This window comes from Pinus tabuliformis, chromosome J, assembly GCF_031772625.1.
Source record: "Pinus tabuliformis cultivar Carrire ecotype Pingquan chromosome J, CPIR1, whole genome shotgun sequence".
Taxonomy (NCBI): Eukaryota; Viridiplantae; Streptophyta; class Pinopsida; order Pinales; family Pinaceae; genus Pinus; species Pinus tabuliformis.
Genome location: NC_142295.1, coordinates 1596553502 through 1596576409, shown reverse-complemented (window position 1 = coordinate 1596576409; position 22908 = coordinate 1596553502). Strand labels below are relative to the sequence as shown.

General features: G+C 37.7%; 1 protein-coding gene across 1 annotated transcript in view; it reads right to left on the bottom strand.

The window, feature by feature from the left end:
* Positions 1-19526, bottom strand: part of LOC149233584 (putative methyltransferase At1g29790) — a 47251-nt gene extending 27725 nt beyond the window's left edge. Inside the window, exon 1 of the mRNA XM_089382232.1 lies at positions 19426-19526. Coding sequence (XP_089238358.1) covers positions 19426-19526 — 101 coding nt within the window. The remainder of the gene's footprint in view (positions 1-19425) is intronic.
* Positions 19527-22908: the final 3382 nt, after the last annotated feature.

The window sequence follows — 22908 nt, the reverse complement described above, 5'->3', positions numbered from 1 at the left end:
GATGGTAACCTTATTTAGAAGAAAGGAAACTCTAGCATTTCCTAAAGTTTTAACTAAGGGTCCCCATTCATTTAGTATTTTGGACAACACTTAAATGAAAAAAGGGGGGGGGGGGGTTGTTGCTGGCCACAACAATTGGCGATTCACTTGGGAGAACCAGTTATCTCTGATTTTCTATTGAACTTATCAAATTTCCAAAACAATTTTTTTTGGAAAATTAAACTTTATTATAAAAAGATAAAGTGCATTATACCCTAAACTGTCAATGACATTTCGTTCCAACCTCTTTCTACTTTAATTATTTGCTTCCTTAGCTGGTCCTTGCATTTACATCAGCCATTACTAGGTCTTGTAAAAATAAAAATAAGGTCTTCCCTGTGTACCAGTGTTTTTTTTTTAAATATGCTCATTTGTCGCAGGTAGAGCCTCTGCTGCCAGCAGACGTTCATAGCCTCGACAGGGTTACCTATTACCCAATAATGATCCTTTATCCTGCTTAAGGTGATCTACAACTTTCAAAGAAAAACCCATATTGACACTTTTTCCCTTTTTATTCTCGAAGAACAATGTCTTGGTTTGGTAGCCAAATTATGACACAGTCATTCACTTGATTTACACTTTTGCTGAACAAGCTAGTTCGTGATGAGACCCCTTGTCTTTTGATTTCAATAATCTTGAGTCATTGCCCTGTTCTGATGGACAGTGTTTGGCAAAGTCAGCAAAGTTTATAATATCTGTGATCATGATAAGCCGGCTCGTGATGAGACCTCTTATTCTTTGAGATATAATGTTTCTTGGATTGTCTCTCTAAATGCTGCGATTTTCTTTAACAGGGAGAATATCATCGCTTTCCTTAAGAAAGCTCTAGACGACAATAATAGAGTTTTTTGGACATGGCTGATCTACAGGGAATCCTTATTTCGTTATTGATACCTTTCATTGTACTGATATAAAACAATTTCTTCACTAAGATTGCTTTCATCAAATTTTTGGAAGTTGAAACTAGTATCATATCTGGTTTAAAGTTTTTAACTATATCTATTAATAATAAAGATTAAGTTTCCAAAAGATTTGCTATTTATATGAGCAGAAGTTCAAAATCTGATAGAGAAATGGTGTCTTTAGTAAATGTCAAATGTTGTTAACCACAGGCAAATTTTATTAGGGAGGGGAAAATTTAAAGAAATGAGAGGTAACTATTCCCTTGGATTATGTACATGATAGGGATAAGTTCTTCTCTTATTTTGCCTATCAATATTTAAAAACTAAATTATCCACTTAACAACTTAGCTAAACTACCCCTACTCCTATTCTAACTATAAACAGAAAAATTAACCAGGTAAAATGATATTTCCAGTGGAACCATCTTTTCATTTTTATTCCTGCATATATGTACCTTTTAAACATTAGTGTTAAGAATAAAACTTTTCTCGGACTGTGAATATTGGATGTAGGATTGGAAAATGTAACTTCAGTTGGAATTCTGCCTGAAATTTCTTTCTTATGAAATATTTTGTCCAATTGGATACCTATTGGATCATAAAAATCAGAATGAATTTCTGTTATCGATTGGTGATCACGTAATAGGAAAGATGACAAGCCAGATTGCGAATACGATTTTTTAGGTTTGATGGCCTGTAATCTACTATGCGTAAAAGTCAAGCTTTTAGCAATTTTTTTAAAAGGAAAGTTTCCACATATAAATCATTAAATAAATTAATGAAGAATAGATGGAAATTTTTGGAAAGAGATTTATCAATTAACGCGAATTGCTGGCAAGTTTCCAAAAATAATTTTTTTTGTTGATGATGTTTTGGATGACACAGAAGTTTCTTCCGAAAGGCTGATATTGATTGATCGCGGAATTGAAAAAGTTCTGTATTTCCTTGACACAATTTAGTTTTCCAAAATGGTAATACATCTTTCGAATGTTCTTTGATAAGGTGCTCAATATACCATAGTAATCTATCGAAAGTCTGAAAATTTAAAACACAATCCGATTTTGTACAAAATGAGCGCAAGCGAAAAAGAATGCAATGATTATCTGTACAGCTAATGTTACAGCACAACTGGGACTGACATGAAATATCTTCTTCTTCACAAGAACTGGCCAGAATTATGGGATCTGAGTAACTTTGAATTATGCCTTGTGAATCAGAAAACAAGTTATGATTGGGAACAGGCATAGGGATTTGGTCATGATACGAATCATAGATCGGGACATTGTTTTGAATAGTAAAATCATGCAAATGATCTGTCGCTCTGGAATGAGGATCGACTGATATGATTGCTGAATTAGAATATCTTTCATTATCTGAGCTCTGTTGAGTTACTTGAGATAAATCAACATCAACATCATCATCATAATAGCTATCATAGATGGTTTTACTGGTCTCTCTAGATTTTTCTTTTTCATCCAATATTTTCAGAAAAGGAAGGTCAAGTCGTTCTTGTTTATTAATGACCAAAGGATGTTCTATAGCTGCCTCTTTATTTTGAAAACCTAATGGTGATTTATTTGAATAATCCTCTGTACTTTTTGAGATATCATTAATACTGAGGGGGAAAAAATTATCATCACTAAATACATCAGGATAAAGAGAAAAATGTGATTCTGGAACAATGCATTTGAAAATATCATCGTGAAAAAATTCTTGTTCATCACATTCATCGTAGACATCGGGCTTTAGATCATACCTTTGCGTGTTCGTATTTTCCGAAAGAGAATTAATTTGTTGTTCTAACCTGGGCGTTTGACTTGCGATGATATTATCGAACCTTGTCTCCAAGTTGTCTTCTGGTTCCAAGGCAGGCTTTCTTTCAACATCTTCGCTTTTATCTTCTTGCGCTAGAGCAGGCATGTTTCCTAAGCTTTGGGAATTTTCTTCATCATGAGTGATTCGCACATTTAAATTGAAATTTTCATTCCTATTAGAAGAAAATAAAACAAGACTCGAACTAATTTCTGATGGATCAGACATAGGAGGTAAGGAATGTTGAGAATAACCTGAAGATTCTTCATTCATGAGTTCATTTTCAAGATCATATTTTAAACAATCAAGATGAAATCGCATATTAAAATCCCTAACAGATTCATCTTCTTTTCGTAGATACTCAATCTCATCATATACGTGATCATAATCATAGCAATCAAATTTACAGATGAAAGCTTTGACAAATTGGTCCCAGCTGTGAATTGAGGCAACTAGGAGGGTTCTACACCATTTTCTAGCTTCCGCCGTGAATGTAAGAGTAAAAATTCTGCATAAAACGCCTTCATCAATTCTTTGAACGTTCGAACTTGAAACTCTTTGAATAAATTGGAGAGCATGATTAAAAGCAGAAGAATTATTCTTACCATTGAATTTTACCTGAGACAAGAGTCTTACCACTTCAGGTGGAGTGTTGGAATAGGCACGAACATGGATGCAACTCCAAATGGGAAGTTTGTGAGCAGCCATCCTAATTCAAATGATTACGATTTCAAAACCATTCCAACAGACACTATGTTCAGGACCTCCTTCTAGCGCCAAATATGTTGAAGCCCTGAAAATCGGATCGACAACAAGGGGGATACCCACCCGGTCCGGACCTTGGTTAGCAACTCCTTATCTGTTTGGTATAGCGGGTCCGACTGGGGATAATGGAACCAGTTTCCCAATCTAAGGGTGTGTGCGTGCAGAGTTGGATTATGCTGATCTAAGTGTTCTGATCTAAGCTACTTTAATCTAATTCTATGCTATTGTAATCTAAAGAAAAAAGCACATCTAATCTATGCTAACCCGGGGTGTATTTCTTCTATTATGCGATCTAAAGAGATTTCAAACAATAACTGGTAATAAAGATCATTCAGCTATCATAAGAATAGAAATCAATTAAGATGAACCACTTTGCATAAAAAGTTAGGCAAAACAGTTGCGAACAGCATATCGCATAATAAGTTATTCATATATCAAACATAAATAAATGACTCCACCGTACAAAAGTGCCAAATGGTAACTCACGCATTCATGCAATAACATATAAACAACTAAAAATTGTATATCACTTCAAGAATATAAGCAAGAATGGCCAAGAGATAAAAGTACCATTTATGACTGATCCTACTCATAAGCTTCAAGCAAAATTGATTTATCTCTACTTGTTCTAACATATACTAAGAGTACAAAAGTGCAACATCAGTAGCAGACATCAAATGCAAACATTAATAAACCTCGATCCATCCATTCATCAAAACCTCCTCTGAGGGTGCAAAAGTGCATGTTCTGAGGACAAGTTTTTGACAAATTTCTGGACCCTTCTCCAAATGCATGAGAAGGGTTAAAATACTACTTCCTAATTCTAATAATAGTTAATTTACAAAATTTAGGATGCGGTTTTCAAATGACCGTCCTTTTTCTAATCTAATTTTAAAGAAAAACAACATTCTAACAAGGTTACTTTTGAATCTGATCCTTAAAACTGCATGCATTCATCATGGGCTTGAGGAGAGTCAGCTGGCTGACTTCCGCTTTGAGCTGGGCTGAGAAAACAGAATCTATGATAGCTGGCACTACTTTCTCGGCCGCATTTATGATACATTTCACAGTCATCTGCTGACTATGCAGCTTCACTAAGTATGCCCAGTAACACTCCCAATTTAACCTGTCTAGTGCTTGGACCACTTTTTCCTTTTCCTGTGCCTTCAGCTTCCATTCTACTTGTTCTGTCTCCTCGATTTGGTCGTCCCACTCGTTGAAGAGAAACGCTGAGCCCACTTCTTGTGCTACCTGTGTATTGCTCATAGGTGCTTTTGGGGCCTGTCCTTCAAGATTGATCAGTTCGTTGAAGGTTTCCCATTTGTCTAATTCTGTTGTGATGGGTGGTGCTTCAACGATGAGAGGGGGAACATCCCTTGACGGGGAGGCGATAACTTGCTGCCGTGGAAATTCCATTGACTGCGCGGTGTCCTTAGCTGACTCTTCACCTTTATCTTGGTCGTTTACGGATTTCTTAGAATGCTCAGGCATCTCTTGTCCACTCCTAGATTTAGATCCAGCAGCACTTGAATTCTCACTAAGGCTAATGCTTGGAGTAGGTTCTCTGGCAAGTAGTTGCAGCTTTTCTAGAGGAACAGTGGCTAGTATTCTTTCCCTGTATACGATGAATTTTTGGAGGTCATCTGGAGACAATTGCAATTGAGATTCCCACAAAATTTCCTGGAGTGAGATAAATCATCAAACAGATCCTTCTTTCCAACGAATATCTTTATCTTGACGTTTGTTGTGAAATCTTGGGCAACTTTATTTGGGTCAAATGGCCTTGCCGGGAATTTAAATAATTGTAGACATGTCATATTCTCCACTTCGGTGAACGCGTGACCCACATCGAACAATGAAAAGGCCCCACAAGCCACAGGAAACTGGGGCCATATGGCCTTCTTTTTGTCTTTTAGGTCTTTGGTTAGGCCGCCTTCTGAACAGGTTTGATATGCAATTTCTCGAGCCAGCAGTTTGTCAGGAATATACAAAGGTAGGACATGAGGAGGGACGGTGCTTCCAAATACTCTAATATAGGTGAACCATTCTTCCCCGAACCATCTTGCGATGAGGATGATATCTATCTGTGCCTCACGTGAGCACCTCGGGGGTTCTTTATCATACATCATTCTATACATGGGTAAGATAAGCCCATGACAAATTTGGTAGAAATGCGGAATGAACTGAGAATCCCATAATATCTTGTGATAAACATGGATGGGTAATGGGTCCTGAGTTGTCCATTTCCAACCCATAGAGGGAAATTTAGACACATAACAAATAGAATCCATAACATATGCGGATAGGTAAAAAGGAGGATAGATCCTTTGAGACATGGATCTCTTAGACCGGTATTTGATAATAGCTGTGAACAGGTTATCAGAAAAGATCTTGGCCCAATCTATAATAACAACATTTGTGGCAGCATCAATCAATGGTAACCATTCAGACGAAAACTTATTGATATCTGGCATCCCAAATAATCTACAAAGCATGGCCGCAACAAAACAATACGGAGAGGTGAGGGAACCAGTGCTGTACATATCGTTTTTATCCTTTTTGAGCGGCTCATCTTTTCTGGACCAATCTTTAGTGGTCTCTATAGGTCCGAGTTCTCTGCCACAAATTTTTTAATGAATTGTGCATTGTAAGTCGCCTGCGGTTCAGGAAGATGATACATGAGCTTTAAGTCTTGTGCAGTGAATGACCCGATGAGCCCATGTCCTTGGATTTTGAACTGTCTATCGTCCATTTCTGCATTGTCAAGTATCCACTTGATCATATCCGTATATGGGAGAATTTTAGGCCTTGCTGCTATCCGATGAAGGAATGAGCACGCCAGTTCTTCTAAGGATGCTTCCGAAGAGCCCTGTGAATCTGCAACAGCAGTAACCTTCATTATTCTAGGGTTTTCTTCTTCAAGCAGTCTGTACATGCTTTCCCACGTCGATATCCCCGCGTCTCTGTTACAAGCTATGTCTGTATATAAAGGTGCCATCTCCTTCACCTCAGAGCTCTGAGCCTTACTTTTCTTTCCCATTTCTTCCTGCGTATGGCTTTGTATCGCCTTTCGTTCTTCTTTCCTACAGCTCACAAATGGAAATGATTGATCAAGAAAGGTGATGGGAGAGTCTTAAATGCAGCAGATATATCAAATATGCCACCTTACGTGAAGTAATTCTTTGCAAAAGCACGCGTCTACATTTAATAGATGACAACTAATTCCTTTATTATCATTAAAAGCGCATGATCTTAAGTCAGATTATGGTAAGTGGCTTTTCTTGAATAACGCGCCCGAAAGTTTCGCGATGGGGTGATTTTGCGATTTGGTTCGCAATCATCGCAGATCGCGACATCGCATTATCGCACCATCGTGCTCTCGCATTATCGCACCATCGCGTTATCGCAATATCGCACACATCGCAGATCGCAGAAGTTTTATGCTTGCCATATTTTTGTTAGCCCATTCCTGCGATATGCGATCTTGCGATCGGGGTTATCGCAAATCAGAAAATCTTGAAGGCTTTCCCATTGGAATTACTTTATTGCGATGCGATATATCGCTTAGTATGGGAATCTTGCACATACCAGGATTATACCCAAATGGAGGAGTTTTTCTGTCATTTTATGATGCGACTTTAAAGACTTTTTTTATCATAAACTTAGGTTTTAAAGTATTCAAAAGATCTTCCTAAGCTTACGACGATAACCTTATTTAGAAGAAAGGAAAATCTAGCTTTTCCTAAAGTTTTAACTAAGGGTCCCCATTCATTTAGTATTTTGGACAACACTTAAATGAAAAAAAGGGGGGGGGGGGGGTTGTTGCTGGCCACAACAATTGGCGATTCACTTGGGAGAACCAGTTATCTCTGATTTTCTATTGAACTTATCAAATTTCCAAAACAAATTTTTTTGGAAAATTAAACTTTATTATAAAAAGATAAAGTGCATTATACCCTAAACTGTCAATGACATTTCGTTCCAACCTCTTTCTACTTTAATTATTTGCTTCCTCAGCTGGTCCTTGCATTTACATCAGCCATTACTTGGTCTTGTAAAAAATAAAAATAAGGTCTTCCCTGTGTACCAGTTTTTTTTTTTTAAATATGCTCATTTGTCGCAGGTAGAGCCTCTGCTGCCAGCAGGCGTTCATAGCCTCGACAGGGTTACCTATTACCCAATAATGATCCTTTATCCTGCTTAAGGTGATCTACAACTTTCAAAGAAAAACCCATATTGACACTTTTTCCTTTTTTATTCTCGAAGAACAATGTCTTGGTTTGGTAGCCAAATTATGACACAGTCATTCACTTGATTTACACTTTTGCTGAACAAGCTGGCTCGTGATGAGACCCCTTGTATTTTGATTTCAATAATCTTGAGTCATTGCCCTGTTCTGATGGACAGTGTTTGGCAAAGTCAGCAAAGTTTATAATATCTGTGATCATGATAAGCCGGCTCGTGATGAGACCTCTTATTCTTTGAGATATAATGTTTCTTGGATTGTCTCTCTAAATGCTGCGATTTTCTTTAACAGGGAGAATATCATCGCTTTCCTTAAGAAAGCTCTAGACGACAATAATAGAGTTTTTTGGACATGGCTGATCTACAGGGAATCTTTATTTCGTTATTGATACCTTTCATTGTACTGATATAAAACAATTTCTTCACTAAGATTGCTTTCATCAATTTTTTTGGAAGTTGAAACTAGTATCATATCTGGTTTAAAGTTTTTAACTATATCTATTAATAATAAAGATTAAGTTTCCAAAAGATTTGCTATTTATATGAGCAGAAGTTCAAAATCTGATAGAGAAATGGTGTCTTTAGTAAATGTCAAATGTTGTTAACCATGGGCAAATTTTATTAGGGAGGGGAAAATTTAAAGAAATGAGAGGTAACTATTCCCTTGGATTATGTACATGATAGGGATAAGTTCTTCTCTTATTTTGCCTATCAATATTTAAAAACTAAATTATCCATTTAACAACTTAGCTAAACTACCCCTACTCCTATTCTAACTATAAACAGAAAAATTAACCAGGTAAAATGATATTTCCAGTGGAACCATCTTTTCATTTTTATTCCTGCATGTATGTACCTTTTAAACATTAGTGTTAAGACTAAAACTTTTCTCGGACTGTGAATATTGGATGTAGGATTGGAAAATGTAACTTCAGTTGGAATTCTGCCTGAAATTTCTTTCTTATGAAATATTTTGTCCAATTGGATACCTATTGGATCATAAAAATCAGAATGAATTTCTGTTATCGATTGGTGATCACGTAATAGGAAAGATGACAAGCCAGATTGCGAATACGATTTTTTAGTTTTGATGGCCTATAATCTACTATGCGTAAAAGTCAAGCTTTTAGCAATTTTTTTTAAAAGGAAAGTTTCCACATATAAATCATTAAATAAATTAATGAAGAATAGATGGAAATTTTTGGAAAGAGATTTATCAATTAACGCGAATTGCTGGCAAGTTTCCAAAAATAATTTTTTTTGTTGATGATGTTTTGGATGACACAGAAGTTTCTTTCGAAAGGCTGATATTGATTGATCGCGGAATTGAAAAAGTTCTGTATTTCCTTGACACAATTTAGTTTTCCAAAATGGTAATACATCTTTCGAATGTTCTTTGATAAGGTGCTCAATATACCATAGTAATCTATCGAAAGTCTGAAAATTTAAAACACAATCCGATTTTGTACAAAATGAGCGCAAGCGAAAAAGAATGCAATGATTATCTGTACAGCTAATGTTACAGCACAACTGGGACTGACATGAAATATCTTCTTCTTCACAAGAACTGGCCAGAATTATGGGATTTGAGTAACTTTGAATTATGCCTTGTGAATCAGAAAACAAGTTATGATTGGGAACAGGCATAGGGATTTGGTCATGATACGAATCATAGATCGGGACATTGTTTTGAATAGTAAAATCATGCAAATGATTTGTCGCTCTGGAATGAGGATCAACTGATATGATTGCTGAATTAGAATATCTTTCATTATCTGAGCTTTGTTGAGTTACTTGAGATAAATCAACATCAACATCATCATCATAATAGCTATCATAGATGGTTTTACTGGTCTCTCTAGATTTTTCTTTTTTATCCAATATTTTCAGAAAAGGAAGATCAAGTCGTTCTTGTTTATTAATGACCAAAGGATGTTCTATAGCTGCCTCTTTATTTTGAAAACCTAATGGTGATTTATTTGAATAATCCTCTGTACTTTTTGAGATATCATTAATACTGAGGGGGAAAAAATTATCATCACTAAATACATCAGGATAAAGAGAAAAATGTGATTCTGGAACAATGCATTTGAAGATATCATCGTGAAAAAATTCTTGTTCATCACATTCATCGTAGACATCGGGCTTTAGATCATACCTTTGCGTGTTCGTATTTTCCGAAAGAGAATTAATTTGTTGTTCTAACCTGGGCGTTTGACTTGCGATGATATTATCGAACCTTGTCCCCAAGTTGTCTTCTGGTTCCAAGGCAGGCTTTCTTTCAACATCTTCGCTTTTATCTTCTTGCGCTAGAGCAGGCATGTTTCCTAAGCTTTGGGAATTTTCTTCATCATGAGTGATTCGCACATTTAAATTGGAATTTTCATTCCTATTAGAAGAAAATAAAACAAGACTCGAACTAATTTCTGATGGATCAGACATAGGAGGTAGGGAATGTTCAGAATAACCTGAAGATTCTTCATTCATGAGTTCATTTTCAAGATCATATTTTAAACAATCAAGATGAAATCGCATATTAAAATCCCTAACAGATTCATCTTCTTTTCGTAGATACTCAATCTCATCATATACCTGATCATAATCATAGCAATCAAATTTACAGATGAAAGCTTTGACAAATTGGTCCCAGCTGTGAATTGAGGCAACTGGGAGGGTTCTACACCATTTTCTAGCTTCCGCCGTGAATGTAAGAGTAAAAATTCTGCATAAAACGCCTTCATCAATTCTTTGAACGTTCGAACTTGAAACTCTTTGAATAAATTGAAGAGCATGATTAAAAGCAGAAGAATTATTCTTACCATTGAATTTTACCTGAGACAAGAGTCTTACCACTTCAGGTGGAGTGTTGGAATAGGCACGAACATGGATGCAACTCCAAATGGGAAGTTTGTGAGCAGCCATCCTAATTCAAATGATTACGATTTCAAAACCATTCCAACAGACACTATGTTCAGGACCTCCTTCTAGCGCCAAATATGTTGAAGCCCTGAAAATCGGATCGACAACAAGGGGGATACCCACCCGGTCCGGACCTTGGTTAGCAACTCCTTATCTGTTTGGTATAGCGGGTCCGACTGGGGATAATGGAACCAGTTTCCCAATCTAAGGGTGTGTGCATGCAGAGTTGGATTATGCTGATCTAAGTGTTCTGATCTAAGCTACTTTAATCTAATTCTATGCTATTGTAATCTAATGAAAAAAGCACATCTAATCTATGCTAACTCGGGGTGTATTTCTTCTATTATGCGATCTAAAGAGATTTCAAACAATAACTGGTAATAAAGATCATTCAGCTATCATAAGAATAGAAATCAATTAAGATGAACCACTTTGCATAAAAATTTAGGCAAAACAGTTGTGAACAGCATATCGCATAATAAGTTATTCATATATCAAACATAAATAAATGACTCCACCGTACAAAAGTGCCAAATGGTAACTCACGCATTCATGCAATAACATATAAACAACTAAAAACTGTATATCACTTCAAGAATATAAGCAAGAATGGCCAAGAGATAAAAGTACCATTTATGACTGATCCTACTCATAAGCTTCAAGCAAAATTGATTTATCTCTACTTGTTCTAACATATACTAAGAGTACAAAAGTGCAACATTAGTAGCAGACATCAAATGCAAACATTAATAAACCTCGATCCATCCATTCATCAAAACCTCCTCTGAGGGTGCAAAAGAGCATGTTCTGAGGACAAGTTTTTGACAAATTTCTGGACCCTTCTCCAAATGCATGAGAAGGGTTAAAATACTACTTCCTAATTCTAATAATAGTTAATTTGCAAAATTTAGGATGCGGTTTTCAAATGACCGTCCTTTTTCTAATCTAATTTTAAAGAAAAACAACATTCTAACAAGGTTACTTTTGAATCTGATCCTTAAAACTGCATGCATTCATCATGGGCTTGAGGAGAGTCAGCTGGTTGACTTCCGCTTTGAGCTGGGCTGAGAAAACAGAATCTATGAGAGCTGGCACTACTTTCTCGGCCGCATTTATGATACATTTCACAGTCATCTGCTGACTATGCAGCTTCACTAAGTATGCCCAGTAACACTCCCAATTTAACCTGTCTAGTGCTTGGACCACTTTTTCCTTTTCCTGTGCCTTCAGCTTCCATTCTACTTGTTCTGTCTCCTCGATTTGGTCGTCCCACTCGTTGAAGAGAAACGCTGAGCCCACTTCTTGTGCTACCTGTGTATTGCTCATAGGTGCTTTTGGGGCCTGTCCTTCAAGATTGATCAGTTCGTTGAAGGTTTCCCATTTGTCTAATTCTGTTGTGATGGGTGGTGCTTCAACGATGAGAGGGGTAACATCCCTTGACGGGGAGGCAATAACTTGCTGCCGTGGAAATTCCATTGACTGCGCGGTGTCCTTAGCTGACTCTTCACCTTTATCTTGGTCGTTTACGGATTTCTTAGAATGCTCAGGCATCTCTTGTCCACTCCTAGATTTAGATCCAGTAGCACTTGAATTCTCACTAAGGATAATGCTTGGAGTAGGTTCTCTGGCAAGTAGTTGCAGCTTTTCTAGAGGAACAGTGGCTAGTATTCTTTCCCTGTATACGATGAATTTTTGGAGGTCATCTGGAGACAATTGCAATTGAGATTCCCACAAAATTTCCTGGAGTGAGCTTTTATTCTGAAATAAATCATCAAACAGATCCTTCTTTCCAACGAATATCTTTATCTTGACGTTTGTTGTGAAATCTTGGGCAACTTTATTTGGGTCAAATGGCCTTGCCGGGAATTTAAATAATTGTAGACACGTCATATTCTCCACTTCGGTGAACGCGTGACCCACATCGAACAATGAAAAGGCCCCACAAGCTACAGGAAACTGGGGCCATATGGCCTTCTTTTTGTCTTTTAGGTCTTTGGTTAGGCCACCTTCTGAACAGGTTTGATATGCAATTTCTCGAGCCAGCAGTTTGTCAGGAATATACAAAGGTAGGACATGAGGAGGGACGGTGCTTCCAAATACTCTAATATAGGTGAACCATTCTTCCCCGAACCATCTTGCGATGGGGATGATATCTATCTGTGCCTCAGGTGAGCACCTCGGGGGTTCTTTATCATACATCATTCTATACATGGGTAAGATAAGCCCATGACAAATTTGGTAGAAATGCGGAATGAACTGAGTATCCCATAATATCTTGTGATAAACATGGATGGGTAATGGGTCCTGAGTTGTCCATTTCCAACCCATAGAGGGAAATTTAGACACATAACAAATAGAATCCATAACATATGCGGATAGGTAAAAAGGAGGATAGATCCTTTGAGACATGGATCTCTTAGACCGGTATTTGATAATAGATGTGAACAGGTTATCAGAAAAGATCTTGGCCCAATCTATAATAACAACATTTGTGGCAGCATCAATCAATGGTAACCATTCAGATGAAAACTTATTGATATTTGGCATCCCAAATAATCTACAAAGCATGGCCGCAGCAAAACAATACGGAGAGGTGAGGGAACCAGTGCTGTACATACCGTTTTTATCCTTTTTGAGTGGCTCATCTTTTATGGACCAATCTTTAGTGGTCTCTGATAGGTCCGGGTTCTCTGCCACAAATTTTTTAATGAATTGTTCATTTTAAGTCGCCTGCGGTTCAGGAAGATGATACATGAGCTTTAAGTCTTGTGCAGCGAATGACCCGATGAGCCCATGTCCTTGGATTTTGAACTGTCTGTCGTCCATTTCTGCATTGTCAAGTATCCACTTGATCATATCCGTATATGGGAGGATTTTAGGCCTTGCTGCTATCCGATGAAGGAATGAGCATGCCAGTTCTTCTAAGGATGCTTCGGAAGAGCCCTGTGAATCTGCGACAACTGTAACCTTCATTATTATGGGGTTTTCTTCTTCAAGCAGTCTGTACATGCTTTCCCACGTCGATATCCCCGCATCTATGTTACAAGCTGTGTCTGTATATAAAGGTGCCATCTCCTTCACCTCAGAGCTCTGAGCCTTACTTTTCTTTCCCATTTCTTCCTGCGTATGGCTTTGTATCGGCTTTAGTTCTTCTTTCCTGCAGCTCACAAATGGAAATTGATTGATCAAGAAAGGTGATGGAAGAGTCTTAAATGCAGCAGATATATCAAATATGCCACCTTACGTGAAGTAATTCTTTGCAAAAGCACGCGTCTACATTTAATAGATGAGAACTAATTCATTTATTATCATTAAAAGCGCATGATCTTAAGTTAGATTATGGTAAGTTGCTTTTCTTGAATAACGCGCCCGAAAGTTTCGCGATGGGGTGATTTTGCGATTTGGTTCACAATCGTCGTAGATCGTGACATCGCATTATCGCACCATCTCACTCTCGCATTATCGCACCATCGCGTTATCGCAATATCGCACACATCGCAGATCGCAGAAGTTTTATGCTTGCCATATTTTTGTTAGCCCATTCCTGCGATATGCAATCTTGCGATCGGGGTTATCGCAAATCGAAAAACCTTGAAGGCTTTCCCATTGGAATTACTTTATCGCGATTCGATATATCGCTTAGTATGGGAATCTGGCACATACCAAGATTATACCCAAATGGAGGAGTTTTTTTGTCATTTTATGATGCGACTTTAAAGATTTTTCTTATCATAAACTTAGGTTTTAAAGTATTCAAAAGATCTTCCTAAGCTTACGATGGTAACCTTATTTAGAAGAAAGGAAACTCTAGCATTTCCTAAAGTTTTAACTAAGGGTCCCCATTCATTTAGTATTTTGGACAACACTTAAATGAAAAAAGGGGGGGGTTGTTGCTGGCCACAATAGTAGGCTTGATAGAAAAGGTCAGACAACTGACACCAACAATTATATGGGCAACGTATTGTATGGAGTAGCACTTTTAAATGGAGCGTTTATGGACAAAGAGTGCAGGTAAAGGAATATGGTATACAGAATGCAGGCAGTGTCAGACAGGCGTACATGCACTCAGTCACTGAATTATATGGAGAGCAGAGAAGAAAATAAGGGAGTTACAAGGCACAAGAGCTAAAAAAAGGAGTTGGCTCTGATACCATGTCAGGCCAGGTAGTAACTCCATAAAGCAGAAATTGATTCGTGTGTTTTATTCCATCAGGTAGGTCTATTATATACATGAGGGAGAGACTGTTCAATTCATCTCCTGATGACTGTTCATATTTCTCATTTATTTATTTACATATATTTACCCAATCACAAGGATTAGGTGTCAACAGTGCTTCAGCCAAAGAATCCTTTGGGAGGACATCCCTTGATCTTGGGACGACCATGGCTTGCCACGACCAATGCTTATGTAGGATGTCATTCTGGTGACATGTACATTTCCCATCGAGATTCCAGGAAGAAGTTCACCTCGTATCCGCCCACTATATCCATTCAGGAGCTCTAAGATACTTTATGGTTAGACTACAGTAGTGATGAGGAGACTCATCCTATTTCCTTGATACATCAAAATGTTGAGTTCTCACAGGAGGGTGAAATTCAAGACTTCCTGAATAATCTAGACACCATGCCTAATTTTGAGTCATTGAGTCAGATTTTTAGTCTAGATTTTCAGGAAAGATATTACTCTCTACCTCCCTTGCCACCATCTCTAGCGAAACCTTTGTGTACTCTTGAGCCTGATACCACTCTTGTTGAGATTAGTCCAGGTAAATCCTTGCATATCAGTTCAGATTTGGATCCTTCCTAGCAAGAGAAGCTTGTGAATTTGTTGTGAAACCATCTTGATGCCTTTGCATGGGGCTATGAAGATAAGAAAGGAATCCCTCCTAAAACTTGTACACACCATATATCTATTCAGGATGGAGCTCGACCTATCCAACAACCCCAAACATGAATGAACCCAGCTCTAAGAGATGTTGTAAAGGAAGAATTGAAAAAACTCTTGGATGTTGATTTTATCTATCATATTTCTGATAGTTAGTGGGTCTCTCCATTGGTATTAGTCCCAAAAAAAGATGGGAGATGGTGCACTTTTATTGACTACAGATAACTGAACAAAGCCACTCTCAAAGATTACTTCCCCCTTCCTTTCATCGATCAAGTACTCAATACCCTTGCTGGTAAGAAGTACTTTTCTTTTCTAGATGGCTTTAGCGGGTATAACCAAATACAGATTACACCCGAGGATCAAGACAAAACCAATTTTACATGTCCATGGGGTACATTTGCTTACCGAGTGCTTCCCTTTGGGCTATGTAATGCCCCAGCTACCTTTCAAAGGGAAACCTTGGTTATTTTTGTTGACCTGGACTGTGTAGAAATCTATATGGATGGCTTTTTTGTGTTTGGTGATTCATTTTAGGAAGCCCTCAAGAATCTAGAAAAAGTGCTTCTTCACTGCCAAGAAGCTCATCTCGCCTTGAGTGACAAAAAATGTAGATTAATGTGCAAGGCAGGGGTGGTTCTTGGCCATCTTATTTCTGACAAAGGTATCCAGGTTGACCCTGCAAAAATAGAAATTATTTTGAGTCTCCCTATACCCAAAACTCAAAGGGAAGTGAGAGGTTTTCTAGGACATGCGGGCTACTATAGGAGATTCATTGAGAATTTCTCAAGGATAGCTACCCCCCTTTTCCGACTTTTGGCTAAGGATAGTGAGTTTTCTTGGTCCATAGCTTGCCAACAGTCCTTTGAGACATTGAAGGAAAAACTAGTCCAGGCACCAATTTTGAGAGGACCAAACTGGTCCCTACCATTTCATATTTCCTCTGATGCCTCAAATACTGCTATTGGCGCAACTTTAGGACAAGAAGAAGACAAACAATCTTATGCTATTTATTTCATTAGTAAAAACTTGTCACCCACTGAACTAAATTATACGGTTACTGAGAAAGAGTTTTTAGCTGTAATTTTTTCCATTAATAAATTCAGACATTATATTACAGGATATGAAGTCTTTGTACATACTAACCATTCTGCAATAAGATATTTTATGAATAAACCATTAACTAGCGGTAGGGTGACTAGGTGGTTATTATTGTTACAGGAATTTAATATTACCATTATTGATAGACCAAGAAAATCGAATGTAGTAGCAGATTATCTTTCAAGATTAAACAATCCTGGTGAAGCAATTCCTGTTGATGATGATTTTCCTGACGAACATCTTTTTGCTATGTCAACAAAATCCCCATGTTTTACTGACATAGCTAACTATTTAGTCACTGGAAAATTACCACCTCACTTATCCGCTCGTGAAAAGCGGAATATCATATAGAAAAGTGTTGCATATTCCTGGATTCAAGGAGACCTCTTTTACACTGGAGTAGATCTCATTATCTGTAGATGTGTAAGAGAGGAATAAGTGTTTGATAATTTAAAATATGCCCATGATGAACCTTGTGGGGGCCACTTCGCCGATACGTAGATAGCATACAAAGTGTTACGAGCTGGCTATTTTTGGCCTTCCTTGTTTAAGTATGCTAAACAATATGTCAAGCGGTGTGATAGATGTCAGCGAGTTGGCCAGCCTAATCAAACCAATGAAATGCCTTTATGTCCTCAGGTTATGATTGAGCCTTTTGAAAAATGGGCCATTGATTTCATAGGACCAATAAATCCAACATCATTAAATAAAAAGCTTATTGTGGTTTGTACAAATTTCGTTACAAAATGGGTAGAAGCTAAAGCTGTTTCTTTTGCTACTGAAAGAGTTGTTGTTGATTTTCTTTTTATTGAAATTATTACTAGATTTGGTGTGCCTAGAGAAATTTTTTTTGACAATGGACCGTCGTTTATTTCTAATCTGGTACAGGGTGTGATGGAGCAGTACAAAATACGACACAGGAAATCCACACCGTATCACCTACAAGAAAATGGTCAGGTGGAGTCCACAAATAAGGTGATTCAGTCCATCCTCATAAAGACGGTAAATATTCATAGAAAGGATTGGGCTGACAAATTACCGGAAGAATTGTGGGCATATCGAACCACTTGGAGAAACAACACAGGACACAGACCATATGAGATGGTGTACGGAAAACAAGTCCTCTTGCCGATAGAATTCCAACTTAATACTTTCAGGACTGCGATCCAATAGGGGCTAGATCTCTCCGAAGAACAGCAGCAATGTCTTCTACAATTGAATGTGTTAGATGAATTTCGACGGGATGATGTTCAGCAAAACATCTTGGTTCAACACCAGCACAAGAAGTGGCATGACAAGTCCATTAAGAAAAAAGCAATTCCAACCAGGTGATTGGGTACTCCTTTACGATTCTAGATTCAAATATTTTAAAGGGAAATTCCACACATGCTGGATGGGACCCTATGAGGTGGTCAAAGTGTTTGAAAATGGAGTGGTAGAAATTAAAACTATTGATGGACAGAATTCTATGTTCCTCATAAATGGGCATAGATTGAAGGTATATTTTCATCCCCTTATTAAAGGAGATTTTATGCAGCAAGTCCAATAGCAATTTGAAAAGGAGTTGGTAGGTGGTAACACCAACCTGTTGAATATTTGATTCCTTCTTGTCCTTATTAAAAATAATAAAATAAAAATAAAAAGGAAAAATGACAAAAAAGAAGTTAAAAAAAAAAAAAATTCCTGTAATTATGAAAATCAGTTAACTAACATGATTGCAAAAGGATCAACCTGAAAACCAGCATGCTGGCAGGAAGATCAAAATTTTAGTAAAAGTGGAATGTTACTTGAGTTTTGGATATGCTAGCTGCCACCAAGAAGAAGCAGGTTCGAGAAACCGAGCCCTTACCCAAGTTTGGGATAACTAGCATGGAAACTTTTATCCAAGTAAATGCTTAATTCCTGCTACAATTACTTTTTCCGGCACCAGTGTAGGCAAATTTTCAAGGTAAAAAAACTCTGCCTTTCTTCTATTTCCCGTTTCGAAAATTCGCACTATTTTATTTTATAACATCCCTAATGAATTACCTTCCTCTTTCTTCTAAGAAAAATACCCTACCCGATTTCATAAAATCCCTCTTTTCCCATGGATTTTTTTCCACATCTCATTTCGTTTATCCCCCTTGGTAATAGTATTCTTCGAAATCCCTGCTATAATGTTCCTTCCCATTCTAAAAATTACCCTTTTCTTACTTCTTTATTGCCTCATAAATTGATTGCAGAATTTGATGCAGTCAATCCAGAAGGCATGCTCATGAAACACCAAAGGATGACAAATAAAACTTTTCTTATATATTGAGGATTTTTTTTTTTAATTCCAGCTACAGAATTGTGTTCTATCAGAATTTTTGTTTTTGTAAAATCCCTGGTGCAAGATGCGTAGTGCAATCATGGTGCAGTGCAAGTAGGATCAGTGCAAGAACGCATCCAACTATGGAAGCAAGTGTAAAATAAATTTCACATAGTCCAAGAGTGTCTTATTAAGGATGTTTTTGGAACTTTATTACCCTACACATGAATACTGATAGATCATAGCATTATATATTTTTTAATTAATACTTTGTTTTATCATTTACTAACTTAGGAAAATTTTTAAAGTGCAAGATATATTGGGTTCTGAAATCTATTTTTTTTAATAAGTACTGAAATATGTCTTGATTAAATTATGAGGTAGACTGTGGATAATACTAACTTTCTGATAACCTGTATTCACCTCCCTTGAAACAATCTCGCATTACTTGTTCATTATTATCTTACCTCGTAACCCGATCATTATGACCATTGCACCACCGCCGCATAAACCTCTGCCACATCCAATCATTATTGCTCACCCGTAGCAGGCTGATACGTATCTGCATCTAATCCGAGGAGTTGTTTTCATCATGATTGGTTGGGTGGGACTGAAAAGACGGAGGATGGATGAACCTCTGGCATAAAGCTCTCAGCAATTGTTGGTATCACTCACCGAAATCCTTTTGAGGTTGTGACCAAGAATTGTGAAGTGTAATTCGAACATGGCACCCGTAAGAAATGAGCCATCATCCTTGAAGGAGATCGAGTAGACCGCGGAATACCAGAATAGTCTTGCACTATTGCAAGAATCTAGGTTCCTTCCATTTTTACAGAATTTCTATGGTTTCGACATGGTTGTGGTACTGGAGTTCACGAATACATTTAAAGGAGGCCGAGTCAGGGTTAGCTCATTAGAATTCAAGGTCACAGAGGAGTCTATTGCGCAAGCTATAGGCTTGCCAACTACAGGGGAGCAGTGGTTCAAAAAGGAGTGGCTCGGGAAGAAACGATGGCATTAGTTTGTGGTTGAATGAAAACTTAAGGTTGATCGGAAGAAGGGACTTCTGCAGAGTGCCATGATAGGGAAATGGCAAGACCTCCTATTCATATTGCAGAAATATGTGACATGTGAGGGATGTTATACATTAGCGTTCATGTATCACCTCCGGCTTTTGTTGTACTTTGAGTTGGGAAAAATTGTTAATTTCCCTTACTACCTACTTAGAAGTCTCGAGAAAATAGTGAATGGTGTGCAGCGTGGGAACGCAATCCAAGTCGCAAATAAGCTATATCATCATGGGCTTATCACAATCCTTGTCAAGAAAGTGTTGGAAGAAAAGGGAGTGACTTGGGAAGCTAGCGAGGAGTGCAGGGAAGTCTGATAGTAATAAAAGGAAGGTAGAGACATCATCCCCTGTCGAGCAAAAAGGTAAAAGAATGCTAGTGTTAGCAAAAAAGAGGTATGTCAAAAACACTCTACCCTCAGCAAAGAAAAGAAAAACAGAACCTCGACGAGGAAGAAGACTGTCTCTCTAGGGACGAATCAGTCAAGCTCTCCGATTGTGATTGATGAATCACCTCAAGTTTCATCTAAAGATCATAACCTTTCGTTGCTTGTAGATGCAGTGGCTCACACCGTGTTAAACGAGGAAAACATGGAAGACAACATATTGTTTTCTACCTTTGTTCGCAAATTAAGAAAGAGGAAGACGACACCGAGTGCAGGTGAAGTTCAAGCAGAGGGTCATGAGGATGATGAGGCACAACACATGGAGACCCTCAATAATTTCGATGAACATGACATCGAAACCCTCAATGCCCTTGAGGAATAGGGTACTGAAGCCCCTGCTATTTTTGAGGAACAGGGTACTGAAATCCTTGCTGGTTTAAATGAACAGGGTACTGAATCCCCTGAAGAATTGGAAGAACAAGGCATTAAAAACCCTGTGGAGTTGAGTGCGCAAGGTATTGAAACCCTTGGCATGAAGGCTGTGGAGGGAACCAAAACCCTCGATGATAAGGAAACCCCGAGCACAGAAACTTTTGGCGATGTCATAATGCAAACGCTGGATGACCTTGATCTTGACAATGATGGGACTTGTTTTGAGTCCATTGCAGAGAAGGTATTTACACCAGAAGATCTGAGCATGGAACCCTCTACTCTCTACCTCAATAACTGAATAGTAGAATTGGAGCAGCAAGTTCATGACTTGGAGGCTCTGAACCAGGTCATGAAGGAGAAAAATTGGCAAAAGCAAAGCGAGGTAGAGCTGCTCGCAGAGGTCAAGAAGCGGAAACAACAAGTAAAAGTATGGAAGTCTCAAGCTTCCAAATGCTAAAAATGTCTCAAGAAGGTGATTAATCAGCTGAAAAGAGCCTGAGATAAAAAGCCAAAGGTAGTAAAAGCAGGAATAAGTATTGAAGTATAGGATTGAGAGCTAGCCACCCATTTTTGAACATTTTTTGCAGAAGGTAAAATGTTGTATGAGGACACACAACAACTTAGGGATGGGAGGATGTTGGTGTCCCAAATTGCTCTATTTTTACCCCATTTCCACAAACTTTAACCTCTGTCTTATCTCTACTTAACCCTCTCATTCCTGCACTAGTCCAAGATAATCATCTATTCCTACATATGCTTTGTATTTCATAATTAAGATTTATTAAGTGCTTTATTAATTATTTTACATAGATTTCATGCCTATTAGTATCTCTTGTAAATTATGTTTAATTTACTAAAAGTAATTGAGGAACTAAGTGTTAATTATGAGTTAGCATGATCAGTGCAGGCAGATTCCTGCACCGCCAATGATGTTACTCTGAGATCTCCGTAACAGTTCGAATCCTTCCACATGGGTGTTCTGATCCACGAATCCTAGTTCGACTGTAGACTAACTAAGGTTGGATATCGGCGAAATATAGTCAGGGATACATGCCAAGGATGGTCTACAGCCAACGAAGTTCGCGTTCCATTATAACTATTAGCCAGTTTTGTAATATTGGTTGTTAGTCTGTTCAGCCAAAAGGCTTGAATAAGGAAATACTGTAATTAGCAGAATTGGGCTAAGGCCAAAAGACTGTATAAAATGTAGACTATAGGAAGAACCAGAGGAGCGATCTAAGTTGTAATTTCATTCACTGTGTAATTTTGTATTGCCCTCGGCTTTAGGCTGGATTTGTGCCATCATGTATATTTGCTGATCAAGTTAATACAAGGAACTCACCATGTTATTCACACGCTGTGTCTAACTTATATTTTATGCGTACTTGAGTGCTGATTCGTTTCGTTTCCTAAACGGGAAATGAGCTGGTTGGCTAGGGCCTAGCCAACCCAGCTAATTTACCCTTGTGCTTTCACCATTTAAAAGGTCTGTGTAAACATTTATTTGTAGTTGCATGGTTTGAATGGTTCTTGTATTTATTTCAGATGTTCTGAGCTAAATTTATTTCATAGTTAAGTGTGAACGGATCCGTAGTTTGGAAGTTGATTGAGCTTATTTCTTTCTTGTAATTCCTTTCCTGCAATTCTTGTCTTGGTTTACTTCCACTCGGGTCGTGTAGGAAGATTCTTCCTGTACCAGTGCATGTAGTTTCTTGCATTCCAGTTTATTCATTTACTTCACAACAAATGTTACATTTATGCTTACCATTCCTGCAAGCAAAAGTATTGTTAAATCCAGTAATCGTTCTTAACATTAAGAGCATACTTTTGAAGGATCTGAGGATGTTTATATGAATTAAGAAAGGACATTATTATAAACACTTTATACTTGCATTTTATGACTTAAGAAAAAGAACAGAAACATTACAAGCGGGTTGCCGAAGCTAGTTAATGCATGCAAATTACTTTAACTGCTACTTTGATTATTCCAAATTGTTTTCACTTTATGAAGTTTAATTTCATTACCAAGTTCAATTAATTGAAGCATTTCTTTTCCCTAGATAATT